Source organism: Heptranchias perlo, chromosome 1, assembly GCF_035084215.1.
Source record: "Heptranchias perlo isolate sHepPer1 chromosome 1, sHepPer1.hap1, whole genome shotgun sequence".
NCBI classification, from domain to species: Eukaryota; Metazoa; Chordata; class Chondrichthyes; order Hexanchiformes; family Hexanchidae; genus Heptranchias; species Heptranchias perlo.
Genome location: NC_090325.1, coordinates 173,680,073 through 173,707,917, shown reverse-complemented (window position 1 = coordinate 173,707,917; position 27,845 = coordinate 173,680,073). Strand labels below are relative to the sequence as shown.

The window sequence follows — 27,845 nt, the reverse complement described above, 5'->3', positions numbered from 1 at the left end:
TACATTATTAATGAACTAGTTATTGTAACCAAACAGAACATAAAAGTAGAAAAGCCCCAACTTTATACAAAAATGGAAACAAACAAAAAGAAGTGCCTAATGACTTTGGTAGGCCATAATTTGTACAGGATCTACACTTTCAGAATTAATAATCCTGACAACTAAACTATTAAAAGAAAATTACCAGTCTTCTGGTTTCTCTGCACTGGGATCAGGAATATACTCTACTTCATCATGCAGCCAGCCCTCTGGTTTAACAGCATCTGGATCAACTATCTTTGATGGAGCATCTTCATCCCTGAAAGAAGATCCTTTATTTTGAAGATGTAACTGTAGAAGTATTCAAAATTATGAAATATATAAAACAAGTCCGCATTGAAAAAATGCAGAAAGATAGTTTATGACATCACACATTCCAAAATAAAGATCTGAAAATAAACATTAAATGAAAGCATTGCAGAAGTTCCTGACAAGATGGTACTCACCAGTCTTCAGGCTTGAGTGCATCGGGGTCAGGAATCTTTGGTTTTTCATCCCAGTCTTCAGGCTTACTGTCATTAGGGTCATCTATTTCTTTAGGTGGATTAATAGGTGGAGTCATATCCTCCAGCAAATTCCCTTTACCAACAACAGTTTGATCAATCAGCATCTCAAAGCTGTTATCTGGATTCAGCACTGACAGAAAATAAAAAAGGCTCGTTAATTCAGAGATGGCACTCCAGGCACATTCAACAGCGGTCATACAATGCTCTAAGCACATTCTTCTCCATGGCTGCAGTTAACTTTTCAGAACCACATCTAAAAGAAATATTTGCTTGGGGAATACATTATTACGCAAGGGACATCATTTTATGTAGCATTTTTGATATTTTATGATGCAGACATCAAGGTAAAATTACTCAAAGTACATTTTTGAAATGTATGCATGTTTCAGGGTAACACAGAATGTCAAAGAGCCAAAGCTCTGTACCACTGTGTGGTTGGCTGCCACAATTCCCTCAAATAATTATTTAATTTATTAAATGCATTTATTCCTTTTGCACAATCTACCATTCTTTGATCCAGAATGGAGACTGGTGAGCTCTTCCCATTCCGCTCCCAATGCCCATCTCCTGACTTGGCCACAGGAACATGCACAAAAGAATCATCTTCAATTTTACATCTCTCCTCTGTTGTGCACTTGGTCACCTAAACTGCCCAGTTCAGATCAGATGCTCAGAGCACAATTAGTATGTATATTGTAAATGAACAAACTGCATTCATCTTTGGGAAATTTGGAGACACATTCAATGACTTACAATCCATTTCTTTAGGTTGTCAGAATGTATATCCAAAAGATAGCCTATGATTCTACCAGCTTGCAAAACAATTTTACTCCATTTTAAAAAAAAATTATGCACATTTAGAGCATGCTGCACTTCACTGGAACATAGTCTACATAGGAAGCATCAGAAGGTACGATACCACAAAGCACAATTTCTTTAAACAATAATCATCCAGCACGAAAGTTCAGTGAGTGTTATGTCTTTCAAGGTAAATTGCAACTGGAATACTTTGTGAAGTTTCATAATGGAAAAAGATTTATTCGGTATGGAATGCACAATGAATGGATTATGATTTTGTCACATGTAGAACATGATCAAATTCTCTCCCAATATTCCTGCTGTGTCTTTGTCATCAAATGTTCGACTTACTTTTGACACATTTACCACATAATACATATTGGAAAATACAACTGCTAGAAGAAAAAGTACACAACTACAAATGCTAAAAGGAGAATATTTTGCAGAAGCAAAAAGCTAACAAAATCTGGAAATTTCAGCAAATCAGATGAATAGGTCAGCTACCCAGTGTACCGGATGATTATTTAAATCAAAGATATTTAGTATACGTGCATTTGTGAAGGGATGCACTATTATAGTAAAAAGCATAATACAAAGCCTTTATGAATACAATAAACCAATTGATGCTCTGCGATACTTCATTCATGTATTGTAGGGCAATAAAGTCAACCAGCTAAATACTCAAGTTTTATTTACATTTTTTCCCCAAACGTCTTATAAAAACCACTGTCTATTTCAATTTCTAAAATGTGCAATTTAAGTTTTGATTTCATTTTTGAAAATGGACATACCAGAGAGAAAAAAAGTGGAGAAAATGCTTGGATATTCAGTGCAAGTCAGCAAAACTGTATATAGTACCTAGAGTATACAGATGTGTGATCTTGTCTGTATAAAACTTCTTTAGATCTACATCAGGGCGTTTAGCATGCTTTTCCTCATATTCTCCAGTTATAGGGTTCTTGTGTCTGAAGATGAAGTGCAGTTTGTAATCTTCACCACATTTGTCTGGCCCAAACATGATTGAGTAAGGGGTTTTGTCAAATAATTCTTCCTGGAGAAGAAGAAAAAAAGTGATGTATGTTGTAACAGTGGCTATTAATATTGCAACCCTTCCTCCCATATGGCACAGGCTGTCAACTGGATCTGATATGACCCATATTAACAGAGAGCCCTGCCTCCCACTACTACTCGTCAGACTCAGAAAATGGTAGTTTAGTATTGGTGCCCACTGGCTTTTAGTAAATCAGGAACAAGTAGGCACCTTATGTTTTGGGAAAGATTTAGGAAAAAACATCATGCCAGTCCTTTGAATAGTGAAGCAGGTTGGTACCAAAATAAACATTAATATTTTCAATACAATATTATTGTTACCACTTTACAGGCTGACCAAACTAGCTTAGGAAAACTCGCTGGTTGTTTTTTCCACAGTTGGTAGATATTGTCATACATAGAATATAGGGCATTAGTGGAATATCAAATTTAGAACCAAGATTGTCTCATGTTGTAAATACTTGTTCAAAGGCCAAAACAAAACAATTCACTGGAGTACAATGATGACAGGTTTATTGTACAAATAAACTTTAGTGGTCAAAGTTTTATACGGTAGACAGGATGCTTTTATTGCTGAGTCCAAAAATATCAGTATGGCTAATTCCAAAGGATATGGGGCAGAAAGCCTAGATTAGAGAGTAGTGCAACCAGATTTTATGATAAAACATTAGACACCATTGAGAACAAAGTTGCAAAGAGAACATACACAATTGATTTATGGCAATTTGTATAGAATCTGGTGACATGCTGAGGCGATTTTAAAAAATGGGCCGGAGTTTACTGAAAAAATAACGGCGTGTGAACGACGCACGATGTTATTAATGTGCAAATCAGCCAGCAACTTGTGACGAGGAAGAGATACCCCATGAATTGTGAATTGCCACAAGTTGCTGGACGATTTGCGCCACTCCGCCGTTACCTTTGCAAAAATGGTATCTCGCCCTTAAACCTCCCAGTGAGTTTCATGAAGTCGCTACACTTGCACATTTAAACTTGGCACAGAAAGTTAAGACTAGTATTTAATAGCGCAAGTACCCTTTTGGTGACCTGATAATTGTTAATGACTGCCAATCAACTTCTCTGGCCCAGAAAGTGAACAATTAAAAGTGTGGAGTCTCATTCTTTCAGAGAATTGTTGATGGAGATTTTAAAAATGTCAAATTAAAAAAAAAATTTTCTTACTTTTCCTTTGTCTCTTTTTTCCACTCTCTCTTAATCCAATCTTTCTTTCCCTCTCTTTATTTCTCATTCCATACCTGATTTGACGTTCAATTCACCCACTCTAATTCACCCTCCTTCTCAATCCTTCCTTTGTTTATTTCTCAATCCTTAAATCTCATTGGTGAAGGAGATACAGTGTTGGTCCCTTCGTTCACCAAGATCCCAGATGCCATGTTGCCCTCACCCGTTATCAGCTCGCACTTCCAGCAACTTACAAGGCAAAACGTTTTTGAGCTGAAGGGTGCGGGAAAAAGCAACTGCAGATAGCCAAGATGAGAACACTGTGTAACCAGATCCTATGATAATGTAAATATGGTCCTCAAGTATGATACATGGACCTGGACGGCACAAGGCTTTAGATCAGTAGAATTTGACAACAGCACTTTTTGCCAGAATTTCAGGATATGGTATATGAGCAATGTGGCAGTTGTCAAGAAGAGGGGAGATACAAAGTAGACTGAATGGTAATACTATTAAATTCTAAATTGAGCAGTAACACCATGCCAGAGAGCAAAATTACCCAATTGTAGAATCTTCATGCTTTCAACAGCTGTATTCACATTCCACTAAAAGTAAACCCAGGTCACCAATAGGAAAAAACCCTTTAAAAGGCACTGCATCTCAGTATCATGGCATCATCAAAATGATTTTCCCTTCCCACAGCTTACGTCAGAGCCTTGCCTAGTTTCAATTATATTCCCTAGATCTCAAGCTCCTAATTCAAAAAGCAGAATGGTAAATAATTTACACAGACACACAAAAAAAAAACTTGTGAAAGGGATAGAGTGGGACCAGTTGCAAAAAGAGTGTTACTAGTTATACAAATAGAGGACACTTCATTTGAAAAATTAAAAGTTCTACAGGGCGAACATTTCACTTTCTTCTTCACTCAGGTGGACATAAAAGATCTCCAGGCACTATTCTGAAGTAGAGCAAGGGAGTTCGCCCTGGTGTCCTGGCCAATATTTATGCTTCAACCAACATCACTAAAACAGATTATCTGGCCATCATCACATTGCTGTTGTGGGACCTTGCTGTGTCCAAATTGGCTGCCATGTTTCTTACATTACAACAGTGACTACATTTCAAAAGTATTTCATTGGCTGTAAAGTGCGTTGGGACGTCCTGAAAGGAGCTATATAAAATGTAAGACATTCTTTTTTCTTTCTTCATTCCACATTTTACTCAAATCACAATTTAGTGTTATAAATTGAATAGCCAGGTGGTGAAGGGTAGAATACTAGAGCCTAGTCTTCTGTTGCTTCCAAGCCTTTATTCACAGAGCTCCACATTACACCCACACACCCTAGATCAGTGCTCATAAATGGATACATGAGAGTTCCCAATTGCTACACCACCTGAATACAATTAACACTAATTGAAATAAATCTCATGGATACAATTAACATTTAGCACCTTCAAGAGGAAGGCAAAGACAAGGCACAAACATTCAATACACATCTTCCAAAAAGCAAGCCTGATTAGCGAAGAGAGATTCAAAAGTAGTTTGGTGAAAATAAGATTAGTGTTCCAAGGGGAAGCTTTACAGATAATCTCTATATAGGTAAAGCAAGTTGAAGGAAAATGTTTCCCCAATAGTTTCCTCATTGCGAAATGGTAGCAGTACTAAACACAACCTGCTCCTCATTTGGCAAGCTTCAATTTAGAAATTGGAACCATAAACACATTCTCCGTGAAATGCAGACAACTTTCTAACTTTGCAAATCGGCAAGTACTGTCAATTCAGACAGCTAAGGCATATTTAGAATGCTCTGAGTGAAATACATGTTCAACTTTCAAAGGAGTAGATATCGTATTCTTCATTCTTTAAAAGATCAACTTAAACAAATAGAAATTCCATTTGTGGGGTGGTGGACTGTGGAGGGAAGGGGGTAAGGAGGAAAGAAAGCAGTACTTTTCCATGGATGCAGGTTGCTTTCCATAATCTTGTCCCAGCAATAATGCAAGAGCCTGGACAATCAACTGCAGTAGGCAGTTTTTAAAAAAAAATTCGTTCATGGGATGTGGGCGTCGCTGGCAAGGCCGGCATTTATTGTCCATCCCTAATTGCCCTTGAGAAGGTGGCAGTGAGCCGCCTTCTTGAACCGCTGCAGTCCGTGTGGATTCCAAGTCGGGATGGTGTGTGACTCGGAGGGGAACGTGCAGGTGGTGTTGTTCCCATGTGCCTGCTGCTCTTGTCCTTCTAGGTGGTACAGGTCGCGGGTTTGGGAGGTGCTGTCGAAGAAGCCTTGGCGAGTTGATGCAGTGCATCCTGTGGATCGGTGGTGAAGGGAGTGAATGTTTAGGGTGGTGGATGGGGTGCCAATCAAGCGGGCTGCTTTGTCCTGGATGGTGTCGAGCTTCTTGAGTGTTGTTGGAGCTGCACTCATTCAGGCAAGTGGAGAGTATTCCATCACACTCCTGACTTGTGCCTTGTAGATGGTGGAAAGGCTTTGGGGAGTCAGGAGGTGAGTCACTCGCTGCAGAATACCCAGCCTCCGACCTGCTCTTGTAGCCACAGTATTTATATGGCTGGTCCAGTTAAGTTTCTGGTCAATGGTAACCCCCAGGATGTTGATGGTGGGGGATTCAGCGATGGTAATGCCGTTTAACGTCAAGGGGAGGTGGTTAGACTCTCTCCTGGCACTTGTCTGGCGCGAATGTTACTTGCCACTTATCAGCCCAAGTCTGGATGTTGTCCAGGTCTTGCTGCATGCGGGCTCGGATTGCTTCATTATTTGAGGGGTTGCGAATGGAACTGAACACTCTGCAATCATCAGCGAACATCCCCATTTCTGACCTTATGATGGAGGGAAGGTCATTGATGAAGCAGCTGAAAATGTTTGGGCCTAGGACACTGCCCTGAGGAACTCCTGCAGCAATGTCCTGGGGCTGAGATGATTGGCCTCCAACAACCACTACCATCTTCCTTTGTGCTAGGTATGACTCCAGTCACTGGAGAGTTTTCCCCGATTCCCATTGACTTCAATTTTACTAGGGCTCCTTGGTGCCACACTCTATGTCAAGGGCAGTCACTCTCACCTCACTTCTGGAATTCAGCTCTTTTGTCCACATTTGGACCAAGGCTGTAATGAGGTCTGGAGCTGAGTGGTCCTGGCGGAACCCAAACCGAGCATCGGTGAGCAGGTTATTGGTGAGTAAGTGCCGCTTGATAGCACGGTCGACGACACCTTCCATCACTTTGCTGATGATTGAGAGTAGACTGATGGGGCGGTAGTTGGCCGGATTGGATTTGTCCTGCTTTTTGTGGACAGGACATACCTGGGCAATTTTCCACATTGTCGGGTAGATGCCAGTGTTGTAGCTGTACTGGAACAGCTTGGCTAGAGGCGCAGCTAGTTCTGGAGCACAAGTCTTCAGCACTACAGCTGGGATGTTGTCGGAGCCCATAGCCTTTGCTGTATCCAGTGCACTCAGACGTTTCTTGATATCACGTGGAGTGAATCGAATTGGCTGAAGACTGGCTTTAACAAAGCCCAATCTTGTCTTTACCTGTGTACTTTCAGCAGAGGTTATGGAATAGCAATTAAAAAGAATGGAAGAAAGAACTTGTGTTTATATAGCACCTTTCACAAACTCAAGATGCTTTTAAAGAGTAGTCACTGTTGTAACGTAGGCAAATGTGGCAGCCAAAATTTACACACAACAAAGGTCCCACAAACAGCAATGAGATAAACAGCAACACCATGTTTTGGTGGTGTTAAAGGGATAAATGTTCGGTAGTATACCAAGAAAACTCCCCTGCTTTTCTTCGAATAGTGCTTTGGGAATCTTTTGCGTCCACCTGAGAGGGCAGCTTGGAGCAGTAGTTTAGCCACATTTGAAAGATGGCTCCTTCCAACAATGCAGCACACCTCTTAGCACTGCACTGAAGTGTCAGCCTAGATTATGTGCTTGAGTGAGTGGAGTGGGGCTTGAACCCCGACCTTCTGACTCAGAGGTGAGAGTGTTACCAATGAGCCAAGGCTGACACTGGGAAACAGGAAGTCACCTGTGGACTCGTGTGAAGTTTTTAGAAGAACAGTCATTTCAGTTAGGTGAACAATCCCTATTGCCATTCTAGGTGTAATTTTTCTCCCGTCCCAGTACTTGCAGTACTTTTCCATGGATGCAAGTTGCTTTCCATAATCTTGTCCCAGCAGTAATTATTCATGAGCGAGCAGTAGGCAGCTCAAAAAAGCCCAATCTTGTCTTCACCTGTGCACTTCCAGCAGAGGTTATGGAACAGCAATTAAAAGCAAGAGCCCTGGCTGATTTACCTCTTCTTAATCCAGAAGGACTGAAGCCACTTGCAGCACCCCAACCATCACCAATTGATTATCAACTCTAAGCACTAGGGGTCAAATCGGGTACTTTCCTGAACTGTATGGTTCAGCCAGTAAGCAGATAAACTTGCTGAGCCATCATGGAAGCTGACATTGACTCATTCTAAACAGCACCCCTAGTTTTTCAGCCACAGGAGGCAGCTCTAAAATGAATTTCTTGTTGCATACATGGTGTGGTACTGAGCTGAGTCAGCTTTTTTGTATTCATTCTAGCTCATTCAAAAACAATGCAACACACAAGTCAAAAGAATTGAGGGGCTCTGCTTATGTCATCCACTATTTCTGCAGGAGTCTGGGGATGATGGAGAACTGAGAAAATGTACATAGGAAACTGGTGCTCCAAAAGGATTATAAACCCCATGAGCATCTAGGCTCTGTGGTCTTTGTCCCTGGAACAAAACCCATGAGTTTCCAATTGAAATCTGTTGTAGCAGATTCATTCCATATAGCCAATGACTGGAAAAGGAGACCCATGACTAAATCGTGGTCCAGATTGTGACAGTGCAGCAGCATCCTTCAGTGTCCACAACTGTATTGTCCACTTCAGCCAATAATCAATCTGCCAAGTCACTGCAAAGATCAACACCAAAGCAAGGAAAGTACCCTTCCGATCATTTTACCTGGATTAGGTAGGACCACTTCAACCTTTTTCAGTAGCTGTCTTTCCTATCATCCAAGGGCTCCACAAGATTTCACACAGGGTACCAGCTGCACATGTCCTGCAACTCTTTAGTGGTGCCCAATCAAATTATGTACTATCTTGAAAATGCAAAATATTATACAGTATACATGCACTGTCAATAAATAATTTCAATTTTGACATTCACAAAAAATGAGGAAAAGGGGTGGAAAGTGTTCTCTTATGGCTTATTGCATACATGGTGCGATATTGAGCTGAGTCAGCTTTTTTGTATTAATTCTTGGGATGTGGACGTTGTTGGAAAGGCCTGCATTTATTGTCCATACCTAGCTGCCCTTGAGTTTGATACAACTGAGTGGTTTGCTAGGCCACTTCAGAGGAAAGTTTAGAGTCAACCACCTTGGTGTGGGACTGGAGTAACGCATAGGCCAGACCGGGTAAGAACGGTAGGTTCCCTTCCCTAAAGGACATTAGTGAACCAGTTGGATTTTTACGACAATTTGACAGCTTCATGGTTACTTTACTGATACTGGCTCTTTATTCCAGATTTATTTGTTTTAACTGAATTCAAATTCTCAAACTGTCACGGTGGGATTTGAACTCACATTCTCTAGATTATTACTCCGAGCCTCTGGATTACTAGTCCAGTACACTACCATACCCTTTACCCTTGAGTTAATCTCATCCACGATAGTGCAGAGGGATAGGGTCGCTAAGCTGAGGAAAAAATTAAAATTAAAAGTAAAGCTAGGGTTCCTGCTTGTCATCACTAACTAGTGACCCTGTTGAAAAGTGCACATTGATATCAGGAGAGGGAAGAGCATGTGATGTTTCTGCTGTGATGTTTCGCATCAGTCACCATCTAAGCACACACAGGAAAAGGTAGTTAAGGATTGCTAGTGTCCATCAAACTGTATTCCAGCATGACTCACCGCCTTCAAGACACAACATAAGGAAAAAAAAAGCCTTTCAGATATTGATGAAATACTTACTAACTTCAGGTCCTCGGTATGAGAAAGCAACTTTAGGTACGCACCACCACAGTCAATGCCGTTTTGGAAGTTCACTTCATACCTGCAAAACAAGTATACAGAATAGTTGTGCATATAGTCAGCCGTCTCCTTTTTCTGAAATCTGCACTGATTTTTCATCAAGGAACAGTTCAAAGCAGTGCATTTTGCACTTGTTAAACCAGAAAACTCTTATTCTGACCCTCTGATTCATAGTTTTGGCAAGTGTTTCAAACCATGCTCAATTTTGTTGTGCAACAAGCACATCAAAAACTACAGGTCAGAATGTCAAGAGAAGTAAGATTAAAGCATTCTTGTCCTTTTCCTCAATTCTGTTCCTGTCAGGCTCTGTCCACATTTCTGTTACAATCTGCTTGCCAGTTCCTGTTTTACTGCTGCTCTTCATTTGCCACCTCTAAAGAGCAACAACTTCTGCCACCATCAACACAGACCACCCATCCCTTCCTCCAGCTACCCTAGCAGTGCCTCAGCTGCCTACCGGCAGTAACTCCCTCTGAACATTGCGGCACTAAGGGAGATGATTAAACTTAAACCACTTAGGAGCAGCACTTGATAACCAGACATCGGTGAACAGCATAGGAACTATCCTACCTGCCTGTTCTGCTGGCATTTTTTCTTTTCTGCCAAACATCCTACTGTATTTAGTTTTCATAGATTAGTGTAACATTACAGTAACAAAGCTATTATTGTATTAGGGAATTTGATTTTTCAGCATGCAAGTTGAAATTCTTTCAAAAAAGAGCCAACTCAGAAATTCTTGTAGCTACCAACATTCTAAATCTGCTATATTACTGACCATAGATGGGTGCTTGCACTGCCAATTTCTGACCAGTGGGTCTTATGCACGAGTCAGCAGCTCCAATGTAGATTCATTGGGTCTTCCTGGCAAACTATCTTAGCGAGTCTAGCAAATTTACTAGGGTTTTTGGGCACGTGCACATTGGGAACTGGAGGCACAAATACCCCTCCCAGGCCAATGCGAAATCAGCTTTTGGGTTACACACATCAAAACTACAGCAACAGTCCCCTTCCATACCCCTTATAGCCATAAAGATGCTCCTTGATCAGGTGAGCATATGAATTAATTGAATGAGTGAACAGAGATCCAGTTCTGGGGAATGAAGTGGGGCAGGTGGATCATGTTTCAGTGGAGGAGCATTTGGGGAACACAGTGATCATAATATCATGAGGTTTAGAATATTTATGGAAAAGGACAAGGAAGAATCAAATGTGAAAATGCTTAACTGGAGGAGGGCAATTTTCAGAGAGTTAAAAAGGGATCTTGCCCAGGTGGATTGGAATCAAAAATTGGTAGGCAAAACAGTAATTGAACAATGGGAGGCCTCAAGGAGGAGTTGGTTCAGATACAGAATAAACACATCCCTATGATGGGGAAAGGAAGGACATCCAAAGCTAGAGCTCCCTGGTTGACTAAAGATATAGAGGTTAAAATGAAACAGAAAAAAAGAGGCTTATAAGGAATGCAAGGTTCATAATACAGTAGAGAACCAGGCAGAATACAGAAAGCACAGAAGAGATCTAAAAAAGGGAATAAAAGGGGCAAAGAGAGAGTCTGAGAATAGATTAGCAGCTTACATAAAAGGGAACCCAAAAGTCTTTTACAAACATATAAATAGTAAAAAGGTAGTCAAAGGAAGTGTGGGACCGATTAGGGACAAAAAAGATCTTCTCATGGAAGCAGAGGGCATGGCTGAGGCACTAAATGAATACTTTGTATCAGTCTTCACTAGAGGCATAGAGTATAAAAGCAAGCAAGTTATGCCATTGTAGGAGTAAAGGAGGAGGTAGTAGCGATATTGGATAGGATAAAAATAGAGAAAGAGGAGGTACTTCTAAGATTGGCAGTACTCCAGGTAGAAAACTCACCTGGTCCAGATGGAATGCATCCTAGGTTACGGAGGGAAGTAAAGGTGGAAATTGCAAAAGTTGTGGCCACAATCTTCCAATCCTCCTTAGATATGGGGATGGTGCTGGAGGACTGGAGGATTTCAAATGTTTCTCCCCTTTTTTGAACAGGGATGTGTGATAAACCCGGCAATTACAGGCCAGTCAGCCTAACGTCGGTGGTGGGGAAACCTTTAGAGACAATAATCTGGGACAAAATTAATTGGCACTTGGAAAAGTATGGGCTAATAAATGAAAGTCAGCACGGATTTGTTAAAGGAAAATCGTGTTTGGCTAGCTTGATTGAGTTCTTTGCTGAAGTAACGGAGAGGGTTTTATGAGGGTAGTGCAGTTGATGTGTATATGGACTTTCAAAAGGCATTTGATAAAGTGCCATGTTATAGACTTTAGTAAAATTAAAGCCCATAGGATTAAAGGAATAGTGGCAGCGTGGATACAAAATTAATTAGCGGATAGAAAGCAGAGTAGTGGTGAATGGCTGTTTTTCAGACTGGATGGAAGTATACAGTGGTGTTCTGCAGGGGCAGTATTAGGACCACTGCTCTTTTTGATATATATTAATGACCTAGACTTGGGTATAGAGGGTATTACTTCAAAGTCTGCAGATGACACGAAACTCGGAAATGTAGTAAACAATGCGGAGGATAGTAACAAACTTCAGGAGGATGTAGACAGACTGGTGAAATGTGGCAGACACATGGCAGATGAAATTTAACACAGCAAAGTGTGATCAATTTGGTAGGAAGAATGAAGAGAGGCAATATAAACTAAATGGTACAATGTTAAAGGGGGTGCAGGAAGAGAGACCTGGGGGTGCACATACGCAAATCTTTGAAAGTGGCAGGACAAGTTGAGAAGGCTATTAAAAAAGCATATGGGATCCTTGGCTTTATTAATAGAGGCATAGAGTATAAAAGCAAAGAAGGTATGCTAAACCTTTATAAAACCCTGGTTAGGCCTCAACTGGAATATTGTGTTCAATTCCGGGCACCTCATTTCAGGAATGATATCAAGGCTTTAGAGAGGGTGCAGAAGAGATTTCATAGAATGGTGCCAGGGATGAGGGACTTCAGTTATGTGGAGAAACTGGAGAAGCTGGGGTTGTTCTCCTTAGAACAGAGAAGGTTAAGGGGAGATTTAATAGGAGGTGTTCAAAATCATGAACGGTTTTGATAGAGTAAATAAGGAGTGGCAGAAAAGTTGGGTACCAGAGAACACAGATTTGATCGGCAAAAGAGCCAGAGGCGATATGAGGAAACATTTTTTTTTAATATAGTGGGTTGTAAAGATTAGGAATGCTCTGCCTGAAAGGATGTTGAAAGCAGATTCAATAGTAACTTTCAAAAAGAAATTGGATAAATACTTGAAGGGAAAAGATTTACAGCGCTATGGGGAAGTAGCAGGGGAATGGGACTAATTGGATAGCTCTTTCAAAGTGCCGGCACAGGCACGATGGGCCGAATGGCCTCCTCCTGTGCTCTACCTACTATGATACAGTAACTATATTATGTGTTAGACACAAACTTTATTTTTCTTCCCTAAATCTTTAGGTTTACAATTTTGCACAATTGAATATTTTTTCCATTTTGGCCACATGTAAAATTAAAAGACATTCATAAATGGAAAAACTGTCAGACTTAAAATTATTTTTATAGTTTCAGCCCATGGCTCGTGCAGTATATACAAATAAAATCAAATATAGCTCAGAAGTAGAACACATGGTTAACTTTATAAATTAGCAAGTTGTAATGCCACCTCAAAGATGACCAAATAGCTACTTACTGGACAATTAAAGGTTCGCCTTTGAACACAAAAGGTTTCTTCAGCGGAGCTGAAATTGCATGGTGCTTTGCTTTTGACTTCAGCACCAAACCTTTGTCACCAGGCACTTTGTTTTCCATCAACTCCTCTACAGCCCATTTTCCTGCAAAAGGGAAGAACATCAATTAAATTAGGACAGTGAAATTTGACAGGCAAGACTGATACAAATTAACTAAATTGTACTTCCTATTTAACATCCACTTTGAATTTAGCACTCTAGCGTTCTGATTTTGTGCTATAATCTGCAGTACATGGCTAGCTTTACTTTAAACCTTGTTTTGCTAAACAAGGGAGAACATAAATAGGACATGTAATTAACTCTTGCAGGGTCAAGTTACAGAATGTGAATTCTCTCTAGTTTAAGTGTGAATTAATAAAATATGAATTCATGGATATGAGGACTCAAGACAGCGAAGCCCTTAATCTCGGGTGCACCCTGGTAGGGAAGTGCAGAACACAGGAAAGCTGCAGCAGTACAGGTAAGTGATCTTATCAATGTTCTCTGCTGTAGCCATTCTTAACAGGTCAGAAGATATATAAAATCAGAATGAGTGTAACTCTGTCAATTTTCCATTCTTTCCTATATTCTACACTTTCTCAATGGGACATAGCTAAGACCTGGAACTTAGCTGTTCAAGTCCTTGCAGACATGAATCCATATCATATTGCTTCACCCTTAAATTACAAGATTACACATTTTCTGTAACTTGAGTCTATAAGAGCTACTTACATGCTATATTTGTATTGTTTCCCTTTGTTCAGCAGGACAAGATTTAAACTAAAGCTAACCGTGTAGTTATGCAGACTATAATCACAAATTCAGAAAACTGTAACTTTATGCTTTTAGAAAACTATTTTCCAAAGATTCACACACAGGAATAATCAAAACACTGACAGAGAAAAAGGTTTCATTCTTCAATACTCAGGAGCTGAAATTAATTATTCCCTGTGTGTAAAATGCCAATCAATATACACATATAAACAAATACCTCTTTCAACCAATTGTGTATTTCACACACCAAAGACCAAGTTTTATTCTTAAAAGAATACATTATTGACTGCGGTTTCAGGTGCTCAAAACCACCATTCTTAGACATGGATGATCAAAACAAAACCAGCTTTACATTTTTTTTAAGATTTAATTTTAATGGCAATTTATATTTATACTATAAATATTAATAAAACAACCATTAATGTGAGTCAAAAAACAGATGACATATGAAGACTGCTCCACTGAAAGAAACTGAGCAGTGTACAATATGTGGAATAAACTAATGAAACCCAAGGCCAAACAAAAAGGTTATTTATGCAATAAAGATTGTGGCCTGGACAAGAGATCAGACATTTTTAAATTAGATAGAGAATACTTAATTAAATACAGCGCCATTATACTGCCATATGCTAGAGTATATCTTAAAGTACTGCACAGCAGAATATATCACTTGGCCTTGCTGTAGCCAATAGGTGTCCATGGGCTACAGCAAGGCCAAGTGACATATTCCCAAATCTCTGTAAATAGTGCTCTTAAGACAGCCAGCAGAAATAGTCCACTGTGATACTTCCTTTCCCCAAGTCTCAATTTCTTCTAGGGAATCCAGAGGACAAACCTATGTCTAAGCATTCTATGGCACTATTACAGCTGGTGCTACAGTATGCAGTGCCATCACAAATAATTTCACCTCCAGAGCTCTGTGGGAACCCTTTGTGCAACCATTTTAGTATCATGGCACACCACAAGGGAACCCCTTTAAATCGTTCAGACATGTCTATGCCACTAAACTGAATAATCTCAAGGCTTTTGTGTGTACTACTGTAAGGATATGGTTTAACACGAGCATAGAAAATAGGAGGACAAAAGTTCAGCATCCCCGTGAGAACAATGACAACTCACACAGCAGAACAATAGGGAGACCACAGAATAGATAACATTATCAGAAGGTGGTTTACACCAAAACAAGAGATGTGGTTGCTATGAAACCACCATTGGTGGGGCCGTGCAAAGCCAAATAAGGGGGGCTGTACTCAGATAAGAAGGACTCATTCCGCAGAGGAACATAACACCTTGTAAAGAGATGGAGGTAGAGGTCATTAGCTACGTTGCGTAAAACAGCTTATCTTGAGTTGCTAATGTGGTGTCAGCACGGTGGGAGGACTTACAACCATGAGATAAGACCAGCGGTGCTTACATACAGACCAACACAACCGACTAGTATGAAGGTAGGGCATGTTCCCTCCCAAAAATTAGAGCTCTCAAGAGGATACAGTTGGAAGTCCATAAGGTTGTACTGATTGCTTGACATTTAATGTAATCTGTAGACAGTAACACTGTTGAATGTAATGTTGAAGACAGCTGTATCAACTCCATCTATCAAATTTGCTATTTTATAACCACTCAGGCTAGAATCAAGTGGAAGTTATTGTTGATGGATTAACAACCCATAGTTGTGACAGAGAGACCGCCGGCAAGGTGGGGGGGGGGGGGGGAAGAGAGAGACACACAGAGCAAGAGCGAGAGAGATAACCATGACGAGCACACCGGATACTTTATGTTCTAAGCCAAAGAGGGAAAGAAATTGTGCAGGAGGACGAGGAGTTAAAATGAATCCTTTCACAGCAGACAGAGGATGTAATGGAATTGTGTAAAAATCAGTAGAGTGTTACTAGCTGCGGAATGTGTCCTTTGTTTTAAGAGCCTGTGTTAATGCTTTCATTTCACAATGTTTGCTTTGTGCTCTCTTTTGTGTAATGTTACAAAGATTTTGTTTAGCTGCGAAGGCTAACGTGTCCTTCAGTTAAAAGTGGTAGAAATTAAACTTAATCTCCCATCTCTATGACAACAATCCGGAAATGTTAGACTAAGTAAAAATATGAACAAACTGAAATATTATCTTCCCTGAATTGAAAGGTTTTTTTTTGAATTTACGTGAATGCTGCGTTGACGCACGCTGCGTGAGTTGTTTATATTTCTGCCAAGATGTTAACCTTTTCCAAGGACACCGACATCTGTTTTTAATGGCTTCACCAAGTTACGGAACAATCTTTGCTGGAGAAATGTTGGTGCAGGAACATCCAGTGGTGTTGAAAATTTAAGACTTTATCGGCAGACATCAAAAACACAAAGTTAGCATGCAGGTACAGCATGCAATTAGCAAGGCAAATGGCATTTTGGCCTTTATTGCAAGGGGGTTGGAGTACAAGAGCAAGGAAGTCTCACTACAATTGTACAGGGCTTCATTGAGACCTCACCTGAGTACTGTGTACAGTTTTGGTCTCCTTATCTAACAAAGGAAATTCTTGCCTTAGAGAAGGTGCAACGAAGGTTCACTACAATGATTCCTGGGATGAGAGGGTTGTCCTACGAGGAGAGATTAAGTAGAATGGGCCTATACTCTCTGAAGTTTAGAAGAATACGAGGTGATCACATTGAAACATTCAAGATTCTGAGGGGGCTTGACAGGGTAGATTTTGAGAGGATGTTTCCCCTGGCAGGAGAGCCTAGAACTAGGGGGCACAGTCTCAGGATGAGGGGTCGGTCATATAAGACTGAGATGTGGAGGAATTTCTTCACTCAGAGGGTTGTGAATTTTTGGAATTCTCTACCCCAGAGGCTGCTGAGTCATTAAATAGGTTCAAGGCTGAGATAGATAGATTTTTGGACTCTAGGGGAACCAAGGGATATGGGGATCAGGCAGGAAAGTGGAATTGAGGTCGAAGGTCAGCCATGATCTTATTGAATGACGAAGCAGGCTCGAGGGGCCGAATGGCCTACTCCTGCTCCTATTTCTTACGTTCTTATGTAAATATCACAGCATGGTGATGTTTTGGACTAAGACTTAAGCCCTATCAAAAATTCCTAATTACATAGAGAAGGAAAAGCAATCATCAGCCTTGACCAAGTTGCTTTTCCTCTTTTGAAAATGTTTTGCAAAAAGCAATTACAAGCACTTCTGTCTCTACTGTAAAACCACAAAGCCTGGACGTAATTTGTTTCTGAAATTGGAATTGATAAGATAAATTGATGAGTTGCTGTTCAAGCACTTGGGAAGGGAAAATTTACCTGTAGTTTAAGGGGATAATCAAATTAAATTTTAAAATATAAGGAGTCCAGTCTAAATGGTTCCTGTCCAATGTTGTCTATCAAGGAAGCAAGTATTTTGTGCGGTGGGAATAAAATTGTACAGAGACAAGTCCTGTGAGTCCAACAATTCTGCTTTCAAATTGCGATAATGAAAAGCGGTCCAAGAAGAATTTAATTAAAATAAACAAAAAAAAGTATTGAGATATTGGACCAGACCTGTAAATATTGTATTGGATGGTAAAGTTCCACCAGATCTCATGAATGAGATGAAATATAATGGGATGTGTAAAATTGGATGAGAGGAAGTGATTGAGAATATAAGTATAGACACAGAAAAATTACACCACCAAATGGGAATTTCTCTAAAGTCGTCGCTCTGGGTGATGTTGGGTAAATAAATCACTTGGGCATGATTTACCAAAAGATATCAATCTGGTATAAATGTACGATCTAGTGAAAGTCAGGAAAGTGTAGTTGAGAATAGTAAATTGATAGGTTTCTCGGAGATATTTGTGTCCTTGCCTATCCTGAACAATGAGAAAACGGCATTTGATAGCCTGGCCACTACCTGAGACATCGGGACCATGCAGTGGGAGATAAGCAAAGACCTCCAGACACCAACCCCACCCCGAACTTTTGATAAGATAACCTGAAAGCCCAAGAATGACTACAGTGGACATGAAAGATACAAATGTATGTTGCCATCAATTGGAAACGGAGACCAGGATGAAGGACTTGATTACAAAAGCCTACGGCCTGGTGAGCTATTGGAACCACTCTTTAAACAGAGCAGTTGCTCTTACAGGATTGAATCTTACTGGACATATGACATGTGAGACATCCAGTATGTGGAAATACATGATGACGATGCACTAAAGAATGGGTCTCAGACATGCTCAGTTACTTGACAACAGCACGACATGACATGGCTAATATGGCTCAGGAGAGTGAGAAAATCTTTTAAACAAGGCACTGACACATGTTCCATAAAGAAATGGACTAATTAATGAAACAATCAGGAAACACTGGTATCAATCAGAGAGAATGAAATTGAAGTAAAGAGGGACATTGTAATTCAGTTTTCCAAAACTCAGAGTTAGGTTCATTTCAGTTAACAATGAAATTGGGCTAGGGAGAAATAATACATAGCAAAAATATCAATAAAATGGATATTAGTAAAAGGAGAGATGGAGAATCTTTTATGTTTATGATTTCTTGATATTATGATATACTGTAGGTTTCTGTATTAACCAAATGAAACTTAGAAGCAATGTGTTTAGGTTTGTGTATGCTTATTTAAACTTATGATCTTGGGCAAGCCCGAAAAGAGATAATTGAGGGATAAAGTGAAAATTGAATCTGGGTAGAACCAGGAGCTAAGCATGGTCAATATCCCATCTCACATAAAGCTCCCAAACATTTAGCAAGAGGGCGGTATTCATAGGAAGGGTGTGAAGTTGTGTCTTGGTGTGTGTATGAACGACAGTTTATAAGAGTCAGAACATGCAGACACTTCAGAACTATAAACACCCAAAAGGTCAAAAGATGGCCCGTTTCTAGATGCTATAATTGAATCAGAGTGGTTCCACTCAGGTTCAAGAGGAGGGAATGTAAGAATATGATTTAAAACAAGCATAGAAAATAGGAGGGCAAACATTCAGCATCTCTGTGAGAACAAGGACAGCTCACACAGCAGAACTTCAGGGAGACCACAGAATAGATAACATTAATGTAAGAAGGTGGTTTACACCAAAACAAGAGATGCGGTTGCTATGAAACGGACATTGGAAGGGCCTTGCAAAGCCGAATTAGGGGGGCTGTACTCAGATAAAAAGGACACATTCCTCAGAGGAACATAACAGCTTGTAAACAGAGATCGAGGTTGAGGTCATTAGCTAGGTTACATAAAACAGCTTATCTTGAGTTGCAAAGGTGGCGTCAGCACGGCGGGGGGGGGGGACCTTACGACCATGAGATATGACCAGCAGTGCTTACGTACAGAACAACACAGCCGAATAGTATAAAGGTAGGGCTAGCTCCCTCCCAAAAGTTACAATTCTCAAGAGGGTACGGTCGGAAGTCCATCAGGTTGCATTGATTGCTTTTCAATTAGTGTAATCTGTAGACATTTGCATTATAACTATAATACTGTTGAATGTAATGTTGAAGACAGCTGTAGAGCAACTCTGTTGTAAATCAATCTATTAAATGTGCTATTTTATAACCACTCAGGCTAGAATCAAGCGGAAGTTATTGTTGATGGATTAACAACCCACAGTAATGGAGAAATCCACTAACAACTGCACAGTAGTGTCAGTTACGATGCACAGACCATTGCTTCCATCACTCCAGCTGATCTAGAGTAAGGTGAGATTAGTTAGATAAGAAAGTTTTCAAAACTCCAGTGATTTTACACACTCCTCTTCCTTACAACTTCAGCAAAATTCAGCTCAGAACTTTAATGCAGCTTGTTCATGGCTCCTAATTTTAGAACAGGCCAAACTTAATTCATGCATCATGTTATGCACGTGTGACCCCTCATTATGCCAACAGTTACAACAATTAGCAGTAAACAATTGAAAGCCACATGACATAGAATTTCATGATTACACATCCATCCACTTTCATAACTTAGCTGCTCCTGCAGCACTAAACAGTGATGTTACTGCATGTAGTCTAAATGATTCTTACCATCATATTTTGCAATATCTTCATCTGCATCATCTTTCTTTGTTTTGGACAAAACCCATCTTTAATGAGGAAAAAAAATTGAAGAAGGTCATTTATAACGATGATATTTATTCACGGTTAATATCAGTGCATTAGCTCAGTCAAGAGAAATGCTAAAAATAAATGTCTTAAATGAATTGAGTCTCTCTCAATAAGCTTGGTGCAAAAAAAGACTTCTTACCCATCTAAATTTCCTCGATCAAATGTGTCAGCAAAGTATACCTCTTCACTTGGCACTGGTGTCTTGTACGTTACCTGCAAGTTTAGGTCAATTTCAATAACTTATGTACAATAAATAAAAACTTTATTTATAGGGGCACAAGATTTTGTTTATATTAGAAATATACTTTCCCTAAAGTTTAAATTTGGCCTCTGCATTGTCTAAACATATTACAATTCAGAAAGTAAATATAGTTATTTAAATAGTCTGCCATGCTGATTAAAAATAAACACACATTTTTAACTTGCCAGAAAATTGACCAAAAAACTGGATCCAGATTACCCACTCATTGCCTGAATCTCAAACTGCCCATCCTAGACACAGGTTATGGCTAATATTTGTATACTGTAAACATACACATGATGGGATGGAAAGCTCTTCTTTCTGCCAGCTGAAAAAAATCCCATAAGAGTTTGACTAGCATTATTTCAGGTCCCAGTGGGCCTACCTCCACACTAAATGTGCTATCTCGCTCGGATCATTAAGATGTGAGAAATGGAAATTTCACAAAAGCACAGTAGAGGATGCAATTCCTAAACTGGACTTGAGGCTCACTGTTGGGCCATTCTGCATATTGCCATGCTATGCCTAACTTTCTCAATGCTGACACATGCCCAGAAGGGAAATAATCCCACTCCTCTGCACAGTCATCCATCCCTATGATAAGCACAAAAATGAATATATAAACTGTACAATTAGCCAGAATTTCTGTTAACCCAATACTTAGACTGGGTATCGCTAATTTTCATCTAAGTTGTCAGGATATTAGGAAGGGCAGAGATTTTAAATTCAAAATAGGACTATATTTTAATTGCTGGAATTCTGCAAAACCTATTCTGCACTCTCCTCTGCTCTCCTCCCCCCCCTTAAATGCAAGCAGCATTAAAACAGGCCTGTATTTTTCTCACTGAAACATCCCTTGAGCCATCTTTGGTAAAATATTCAAAGCAAACCTTTACCTGAACTGTAGATTTGCTATCCTTAGGTTTACTGTCAGTGTTGGTTTCTTCCATCTCCAAGACATCCACCTCTGCTTCATCATCGTCATTCTCAGCCCAGACTACGGCTACTATGAGCAAAAGCCCAAGAAAAAATTGCTCCCATTTCAGCCTCATATCGATTCCTTGCCTGTGTGGAAGATACAGAACTAATGACCATCACATACCTACATACATATATATTTTTAAAATTGCACCAGTTTTCTTCCCTCCCCTCCAGAAGGCACCAACTCCTTTTTAGCAACCTGCAATAAGTAGTCCTTATTGATGCATGAGCAGTGGAGCAGACTAGTCAACTATATAGGGAGAGGGAGAAAAAAAAAATCAGAGCTGAACCTTATTTGGTCCTCACCCAATGTCCACTCATGCATGTCTAGCAGGGGGGTTACTGCAGCAGAATAGATTTTGCCTTCCCTAGCCCGGGAGAACTGAATTCAATTGCAGGGCAGCTACTACTGCTGCAGCTGAGATTAAACAACCCAGTGCAGACCAGGATTGAACCTGGGACCTTCCTGATCTGTACAGCACAGGCATTCATCGAATTATAATTTGAAACAAGCACCTTAACTGGAGTTGATGAACTATTGTACCAATGCTGCAATGGAGCAAGTTCCAACAGGAAATATGTATCCTTCATTAATGGTGAAAAACACCAAACAAAAAAATTATAAAAAGTCATAACTCACACTAAACCACATACCAAGCATAGAGCTAATGCTATTTCTAACTAGATAAAAATATTAGCTACAATACCTTTCTTAACTTTAACAATGAATATTCCATAGTAGTATATTAATATAAAAAGTTTGGAATGACATACCAAAGTACTGTGCGATAGAGCAGTGGGGCATTACCTCCTCTGAATGTTTCCCCTTCTTTCCCCTCTCCCCAAATGACTGAGTTACCAAGATCAGCCACAATGCTGTGAAGTACAATTTTTCAGCAAAGTCTCTAAACAGGTTATAACATGTATTATGCTCAATTGTTCATATTACCAATAAGCAAGAAAATAAGGCTGGTTTAACACTACAAGTTTAAAATGATTTTATAGTATTAGATTCATCTGATTGTCAAACTGAAATGCACTAAATACAAATTCTAATTCAAAATTTAATGAAGTTTCCCCCTTACAGACTATTTGCCACAACCCATTCTCCTCTAACCAAGTGTGCAGGATAGTATGGGTTTTCAGGAACTTCTTCAAGTACAGTTCATGAATTATGCAGTGGATGGCATAATTCAAACATGACCAGGCTCCCTCTCTGACTCTATTATTGGAGGGGGGGGGGGGGGGAAGAGGCAAAGTATTTTATCTGTAGATTTGGTACTGAATGAAATTGCCACCCAAATGATCTGAGGAAAGAAAACTCAGATGACATGTTCTCTGGGGCCTAAATTGTTTGTGGGAGTCAACTGCACAACACATAGCAACTGATGTGATCCATCAGTAAAAAGTGAATTTTGTCCAGTCCACTACCAATTGAGACCTCGAATAGAAAATCCACCTGGATGAAAATATAGGTACTGTGGCACTTATAAATGTTATTGGGCATTTCTCTTTTCACTAGTCAAAGAATCCCAATGTTTTATGCCATTTTCTTTAAAAGTACCTGCATTTATATAGCATCTTAAACATAGAACAATGTTTCACGGCACCTCACATAGGACGAGAAAGGAGTGGATAACAAAACAAGGGAAGAAAATTATTAAACACCTTACTACATAAAATGATACAACTATGATCAGCAACTGCCAACATCACACTTGTGATTCCTCAAGTGGTGAGATCTAGCTTCACCAATACCACTGGTGCAAACCCAGAAGCGAGGTTAGACACTTTCTTTCTGGATGTATGTGTGCGTGTAGCTCTGAAGAACAGCATTCCTGAATATCTCCACTTACTGTGTTACTGTGGTTAGGGGGATAGCATTGCTCTCACAAATTTAATGGTCAGTTGTGCTGTTCACCATGTCACTCGTGAAGAGCACCTGGTACCTACCCACTGTCCATCTAGTGAGGGTTCATAACCTATGCCCTGGAGGGGCAGCCCTGTCATAGGAGGCTGAGGGGGTAGATCTGTGGTACGAAGTTACAACGGATGATCGGGAGAACACGCACAGAAATTCCAGGTGTGGTTATCTTCCCAGTAAGCTCCAGATAAACCTGCAATCCAATGTCCTAACTGGGGATCCCAGCTGGACAAGCAACAGGAAGCTCACCAGTGCTTTATGCTGGAGTTAGGTTTTAGCTAGTTAGGCTCCACCAGTAGCCTTATGCTCATTTGGGGATCCATAAACCTTGGTTCTGCCAACTTTTTTCAAATTAGATAAGTGGGCTCTATTCCCACAACAACCTGCAATTATATAGCACCTTTAAAATAGAAAAACACCAAGGTGCTTCTCAAGCGTAATTAGACAAAAATGGACGGCGAGCCAAAGAGATATTAGGAGTGATTAAAAGCTTGGTGAAAGAGGTGGGTTTTAAGAAGGGTCTTAAAGGAGGAGAGGAAGGTGGAGATTTTTATGGCGAGAATCCCAGAGTGTAGGGCCTAGATGGCTGAAGACACGGTTGCCAATGGTGAAGTGAGGGGGGTGCACAAGAGGCTAGAGTTCTCGGAGGGTTATATGATGGGAGAAGGTTATATAGATAGGAAGCGATTTATACATAAGGAAGAGAATTTTAAATTTAAAGTGCTGGGGTACTGGGAGCCAATGTAGATCAATGAGCACAGCGGTGATGAGTGAGCAGGACTTGGTGGGGGATAGCATATGGGCAGCAGAGTTTTGGATGAGTTGAAGTTTATGGAGGGTGGAGGATGAGGGGCCGGCCAGGAGAGCATTAGAATAGTCGACTCTGGAGGTGGCAAAGTGTGGATGAGGGTTTCAGCAGCAGGTTGAGACAGGAGATGTTACAGAGGTGGACTTTGTAATGGAGAGAATATGGGATCGGATGCTCAGCTTGGGGTCAAGTAAGATGCCGAGGTTGTTAACAATCAGTTTCAACCTGAAACCGTGGCAGGTGGAGGGGGGTGGAATCAGTCTCAAGGGTACAAAGTTTGGGGCCGAAGCCTAAGATAACAGCTTTGGTTAAACATTGGGAAGACCAAAGGGAATTGTGATTCATCCAGGATTGCATATTGGACAAGCAATTTGACAACACAGAGGCAGTGGAGGGGTCGAGAAAGATAAAACCCGATGTCTTTAGCGTTTACGTGGAATCTGACCCCATATCCGCAGATTATGTCACCAAGGGGCAGCATGTAGATGAGATAGCGGAACTGATGGACACCAGAGGTAATGGTGTGGTGGCAGGAAGAGAAGCCATTGCTGGGGCGCTCCAGCTATGATTGGATTGGAGAAAGAAAATAAAGGAAAGGAAAAAAGGATGTAATGTAGGAAACATGGTATACATGACCAGATAATCTGTTTTTGGTGATGTTGGTTGAGGGATAAATATTGGTCAGGACACTGGGTGAACTCCCCTGCTCTTCTTCAAATAGTGCCATGGTATGTATCTTTTCCATCCACCGGAGGGAACCTCGGTTTAACGTCTCATCCAAAAGGCAGCACCTCTGACAGTGCAGCACTCCCTCAGTACTGCACTGAAGTACAGCCTAAATTATGTGCTCAAGTCTCTGGAATGAAGCTTGAATCCACAATCTTCTGTCTCAGGAGGCGAGAGTGCTACCACTGAGCCAAGGCTGACACTCGAGTGGAGCAAGTGAGAGCAGCCCATTGAGCTGGACAACAGAAAGCCTTTGGAGGTAGATGGTCTGGTCGACCGCGTCAAAGGCTGGAGAGGTCAAGAAGGAATAGTGCACCAAGATCACATCAGATGATGTCATTTGCGACTTTGATTAGGACCGTTTCACTGCTGTGGCAGAAATCTGATTAGAAATTCAAACACAGAACTATGTGAAAGATGGGCATGGATATGGGAGGCGACGAGTTCATGGACAGGGAATGTGTGTGCACTGTATGTGACAAATAGAAATTCTACTGGGGTAGATTTCTCAGAAGCTTGGTTTGACAATCCTAAAACACGTATTGGGTTTCTGTCCATGTCAGATACCTGTCTGGCCAAAAACATGACAGGAAGATCACAAGTCAATAGATCCTTGCAAAACAATTAATTTAGTTTTAACAAAAAGTTTTAATTAACATTGTACATAAACAACCTTCAAACAAGTACTGTTTTGTTAGTACATTATAATGAGAATCTAATCAGCAGATTAAAATACTTCATACCTAAACACATTACATTTAATTAAAAATAAACCAACACTACTGCAAGTGCAATGCTTTCACACATCTGCAGCTAGTTGGATTGCAGATTACACTAACTAGAATAGTTATGTTGCTGTAGAAACTTTCAAAGTTGACAGTTAAGATGATCAATGTTAGCCAGAGATCACAGTACCAATTGGCTAAGCTAAGTATATAGTGCAGACAATGGAAGCTAACACCACAACCAAATATCCTACATTACTACATTAGCAGATTGAAATTCTTAATTTGATCAGGTAATGTCATTATCACTAGTCGATAAAGGAAAAACATTAGTCATTTCACTTGGATTTGATCACTAACAGGACTGGTCTACATAATCTGACCAATTATACTGACTCTGCTGTCATGCAGTGGTTTCATCTTAATTGTGAACCAGGTTTAATTTGTATTTACTGGTATTTTTGTTTACCTAATATACACAGCCACTGTGGGCTGTGAAATGAAATACAGTATAATGAGGCCTAAGATCAGTTAAAACATCCAGAGGCACATTTTTACCTTAATGAAACATTTATTAACATTAACATCCATTATTTTTCCCCCCGTTACATCAGAAATGCCGCTACAATAAATGTTAAACTCTAGTCACTGGTTTGCATTATTGTAAAAAAATGCATACATCACTAACAACTAGCTGTATTACTTGCAACAAAAAAATCCTCACAATCAGTATATATGGAGAAATGATCCTAAACATGAGGATTTTATATTCTTGTGCAGACTGTACCTTGCACACTCCTGTCCTGTAATGAATGGAGATGGAGTAACTGCGGATCTGCTGCTAATACTGCAGAAAATACTCAGCAAGAGCAGCTGGAAAGCCAGATAATTTACCTCAAGATAACAAATGCCCCTCTCCTCGGGGTTTTTCCCCCCTCTGCCCTGCTTTACCGACACGGTCTGCCAGTGCGGTGCGTATCTGCGAGCTCGGTACCGTTTTGGCCCGACTTATAACGCCTACCTAATTCTTCTCCCCTTCACTCACCCTCTTTCCCGTTATCTCTCGCTTCTTGTTCACATTTATAACCGCCAGACTTCTCTCCGCACGCGCCGTGCTAACGCAGGACAATGAGAGGCGTCACGTTAAAAGTTGCTCCCGCCGTCAGATTCAAATTGCAACGAAAGAGGGAAACAAAAGAGACCCGAACGGAGCTTGGCATCGACAGGCCGAACCTAGAGCTCGAGCGGCCTCCACACAAGGATGGGCCGAGCGCGAGACACAAGGCAGACCGAGAGCGAGCAAGCGTGAGCGAGCACAGGAAGTGAGAGCCGTTAGAAGGCTCGGCGCAAGCGCACAGTCTGGCCGAGAGCGAGCGCAGAATGGAGGTAAATAATAGATGAGGTTCAATAAATAGAGAGGAGAGGATAAAAAGTATGAGAGCGGGGATAAAGCACTAAAGAGAAACGGGAAATAACGGGCAGGGCAGATCGAATAATGAGGGGAAATAAACAGAAGGAGGAGAATAAGGGATGGAGCGGAGTAAATAACGGACAGATGTGAGCAGGGCAAATAACAGAAAGCAGAAGAGGGGAAGGTAAATAACAGTACGAGGGTATTATAATAGGGAGAGGGCAGAGGAGGATGGTAAATAACGGAGTGGACAGGTGAGGAGGCAAATAACGTGGGAGGATGGTACATAACAGGGGAGCAAGGTAAATAACAGGAGGATGGTACATAATGGAGTGGGCAGGGGAGGAGGGTACATAATGGAGTGGGCAGGGGAGGAGGGTACATAATGGAGTGGGCAGGGGAGGAGGGTACATAATGGAGTGGGCAGGGGAGGAGGGTACATAATGGAGTGGGCAGGGGAGGAGGGTACATAACAAGGAGTGGGCAGGGGAGGAGGCTACATAACAAGGAGTGGGCAGGGGAGGAGGCTACATAACAAGGAGTGGGCAGGGGAGGAGGCTACATAACAAGGAGTGGGCAGGGGAGGAGGCTACATAACAAGGAGTGGGCAGGGGAGGAGGCTACATAACAAGGAGTGGGCAGGGGAGGAGGCTACATAACAAGGAGTGGGCAGGGGAGGAGGCTACATAACAAGGAGTGGGCAGGGGAGGAGGCTACATAACAATGAATGGGCAGGGGAGGAGGCTACAAAACAAGGAGTGGGCAGGGGAGGAGGCTACATAACAAGGAGTGGGCAGGGGA

General features: G+C 40.8%; 1 protein-coding gene across 1 annotated transcript in view; it reads right to left on the bottom strand.

Moving 5' to 3' along the window:
• Window positions 1–26,946, bottom strand: part of LOC137327956 (calnexin-like) — a 41,821-nt gene extending 14,875 nt beyond the window's left edge. The window contains exons 1-9 of the mRNA XM_067993965.1: window positions 26,679–26,946; window positions 21,366–21,534; window positions 20,368–20,441; window positions 20,148–20,206; window positions 13,340–13,481; window positions 9,593–9,674; window positions 2,202–2,394; window positions 486–675; window positions 185–298 (exon numbers count right to left, since the gene is read on the bottom strand). Coding sequence (XP_067850066.1) covers window positions 185–298; window positions 486–675; window positions 2,202–2,394; window positions 9,593–9,674; window positions 13,340–13,481; window positions 20,148–20,206; window positions 20,368–20,441; window positions 21,366–21,521 — 1,010 coding nt within the window. The 5' untranslated portion in view covers window positions 21,522–21,534; window positions 26,679–26,946. The remainder of the gene's footprint in view (window positions 1–184; window positions 299–485; window positions 676–2,201; window positions 2,395–9,592; window positions 9,675–13,339; window positions 13,482–20,147; window positions 20,207–20,367; window positions 20,442–21,365; window positions 21,535–26,678) is intronic.
• Between the last annotated feature and the right edge of the window lie 899 nt (window positions 26,947–27,845).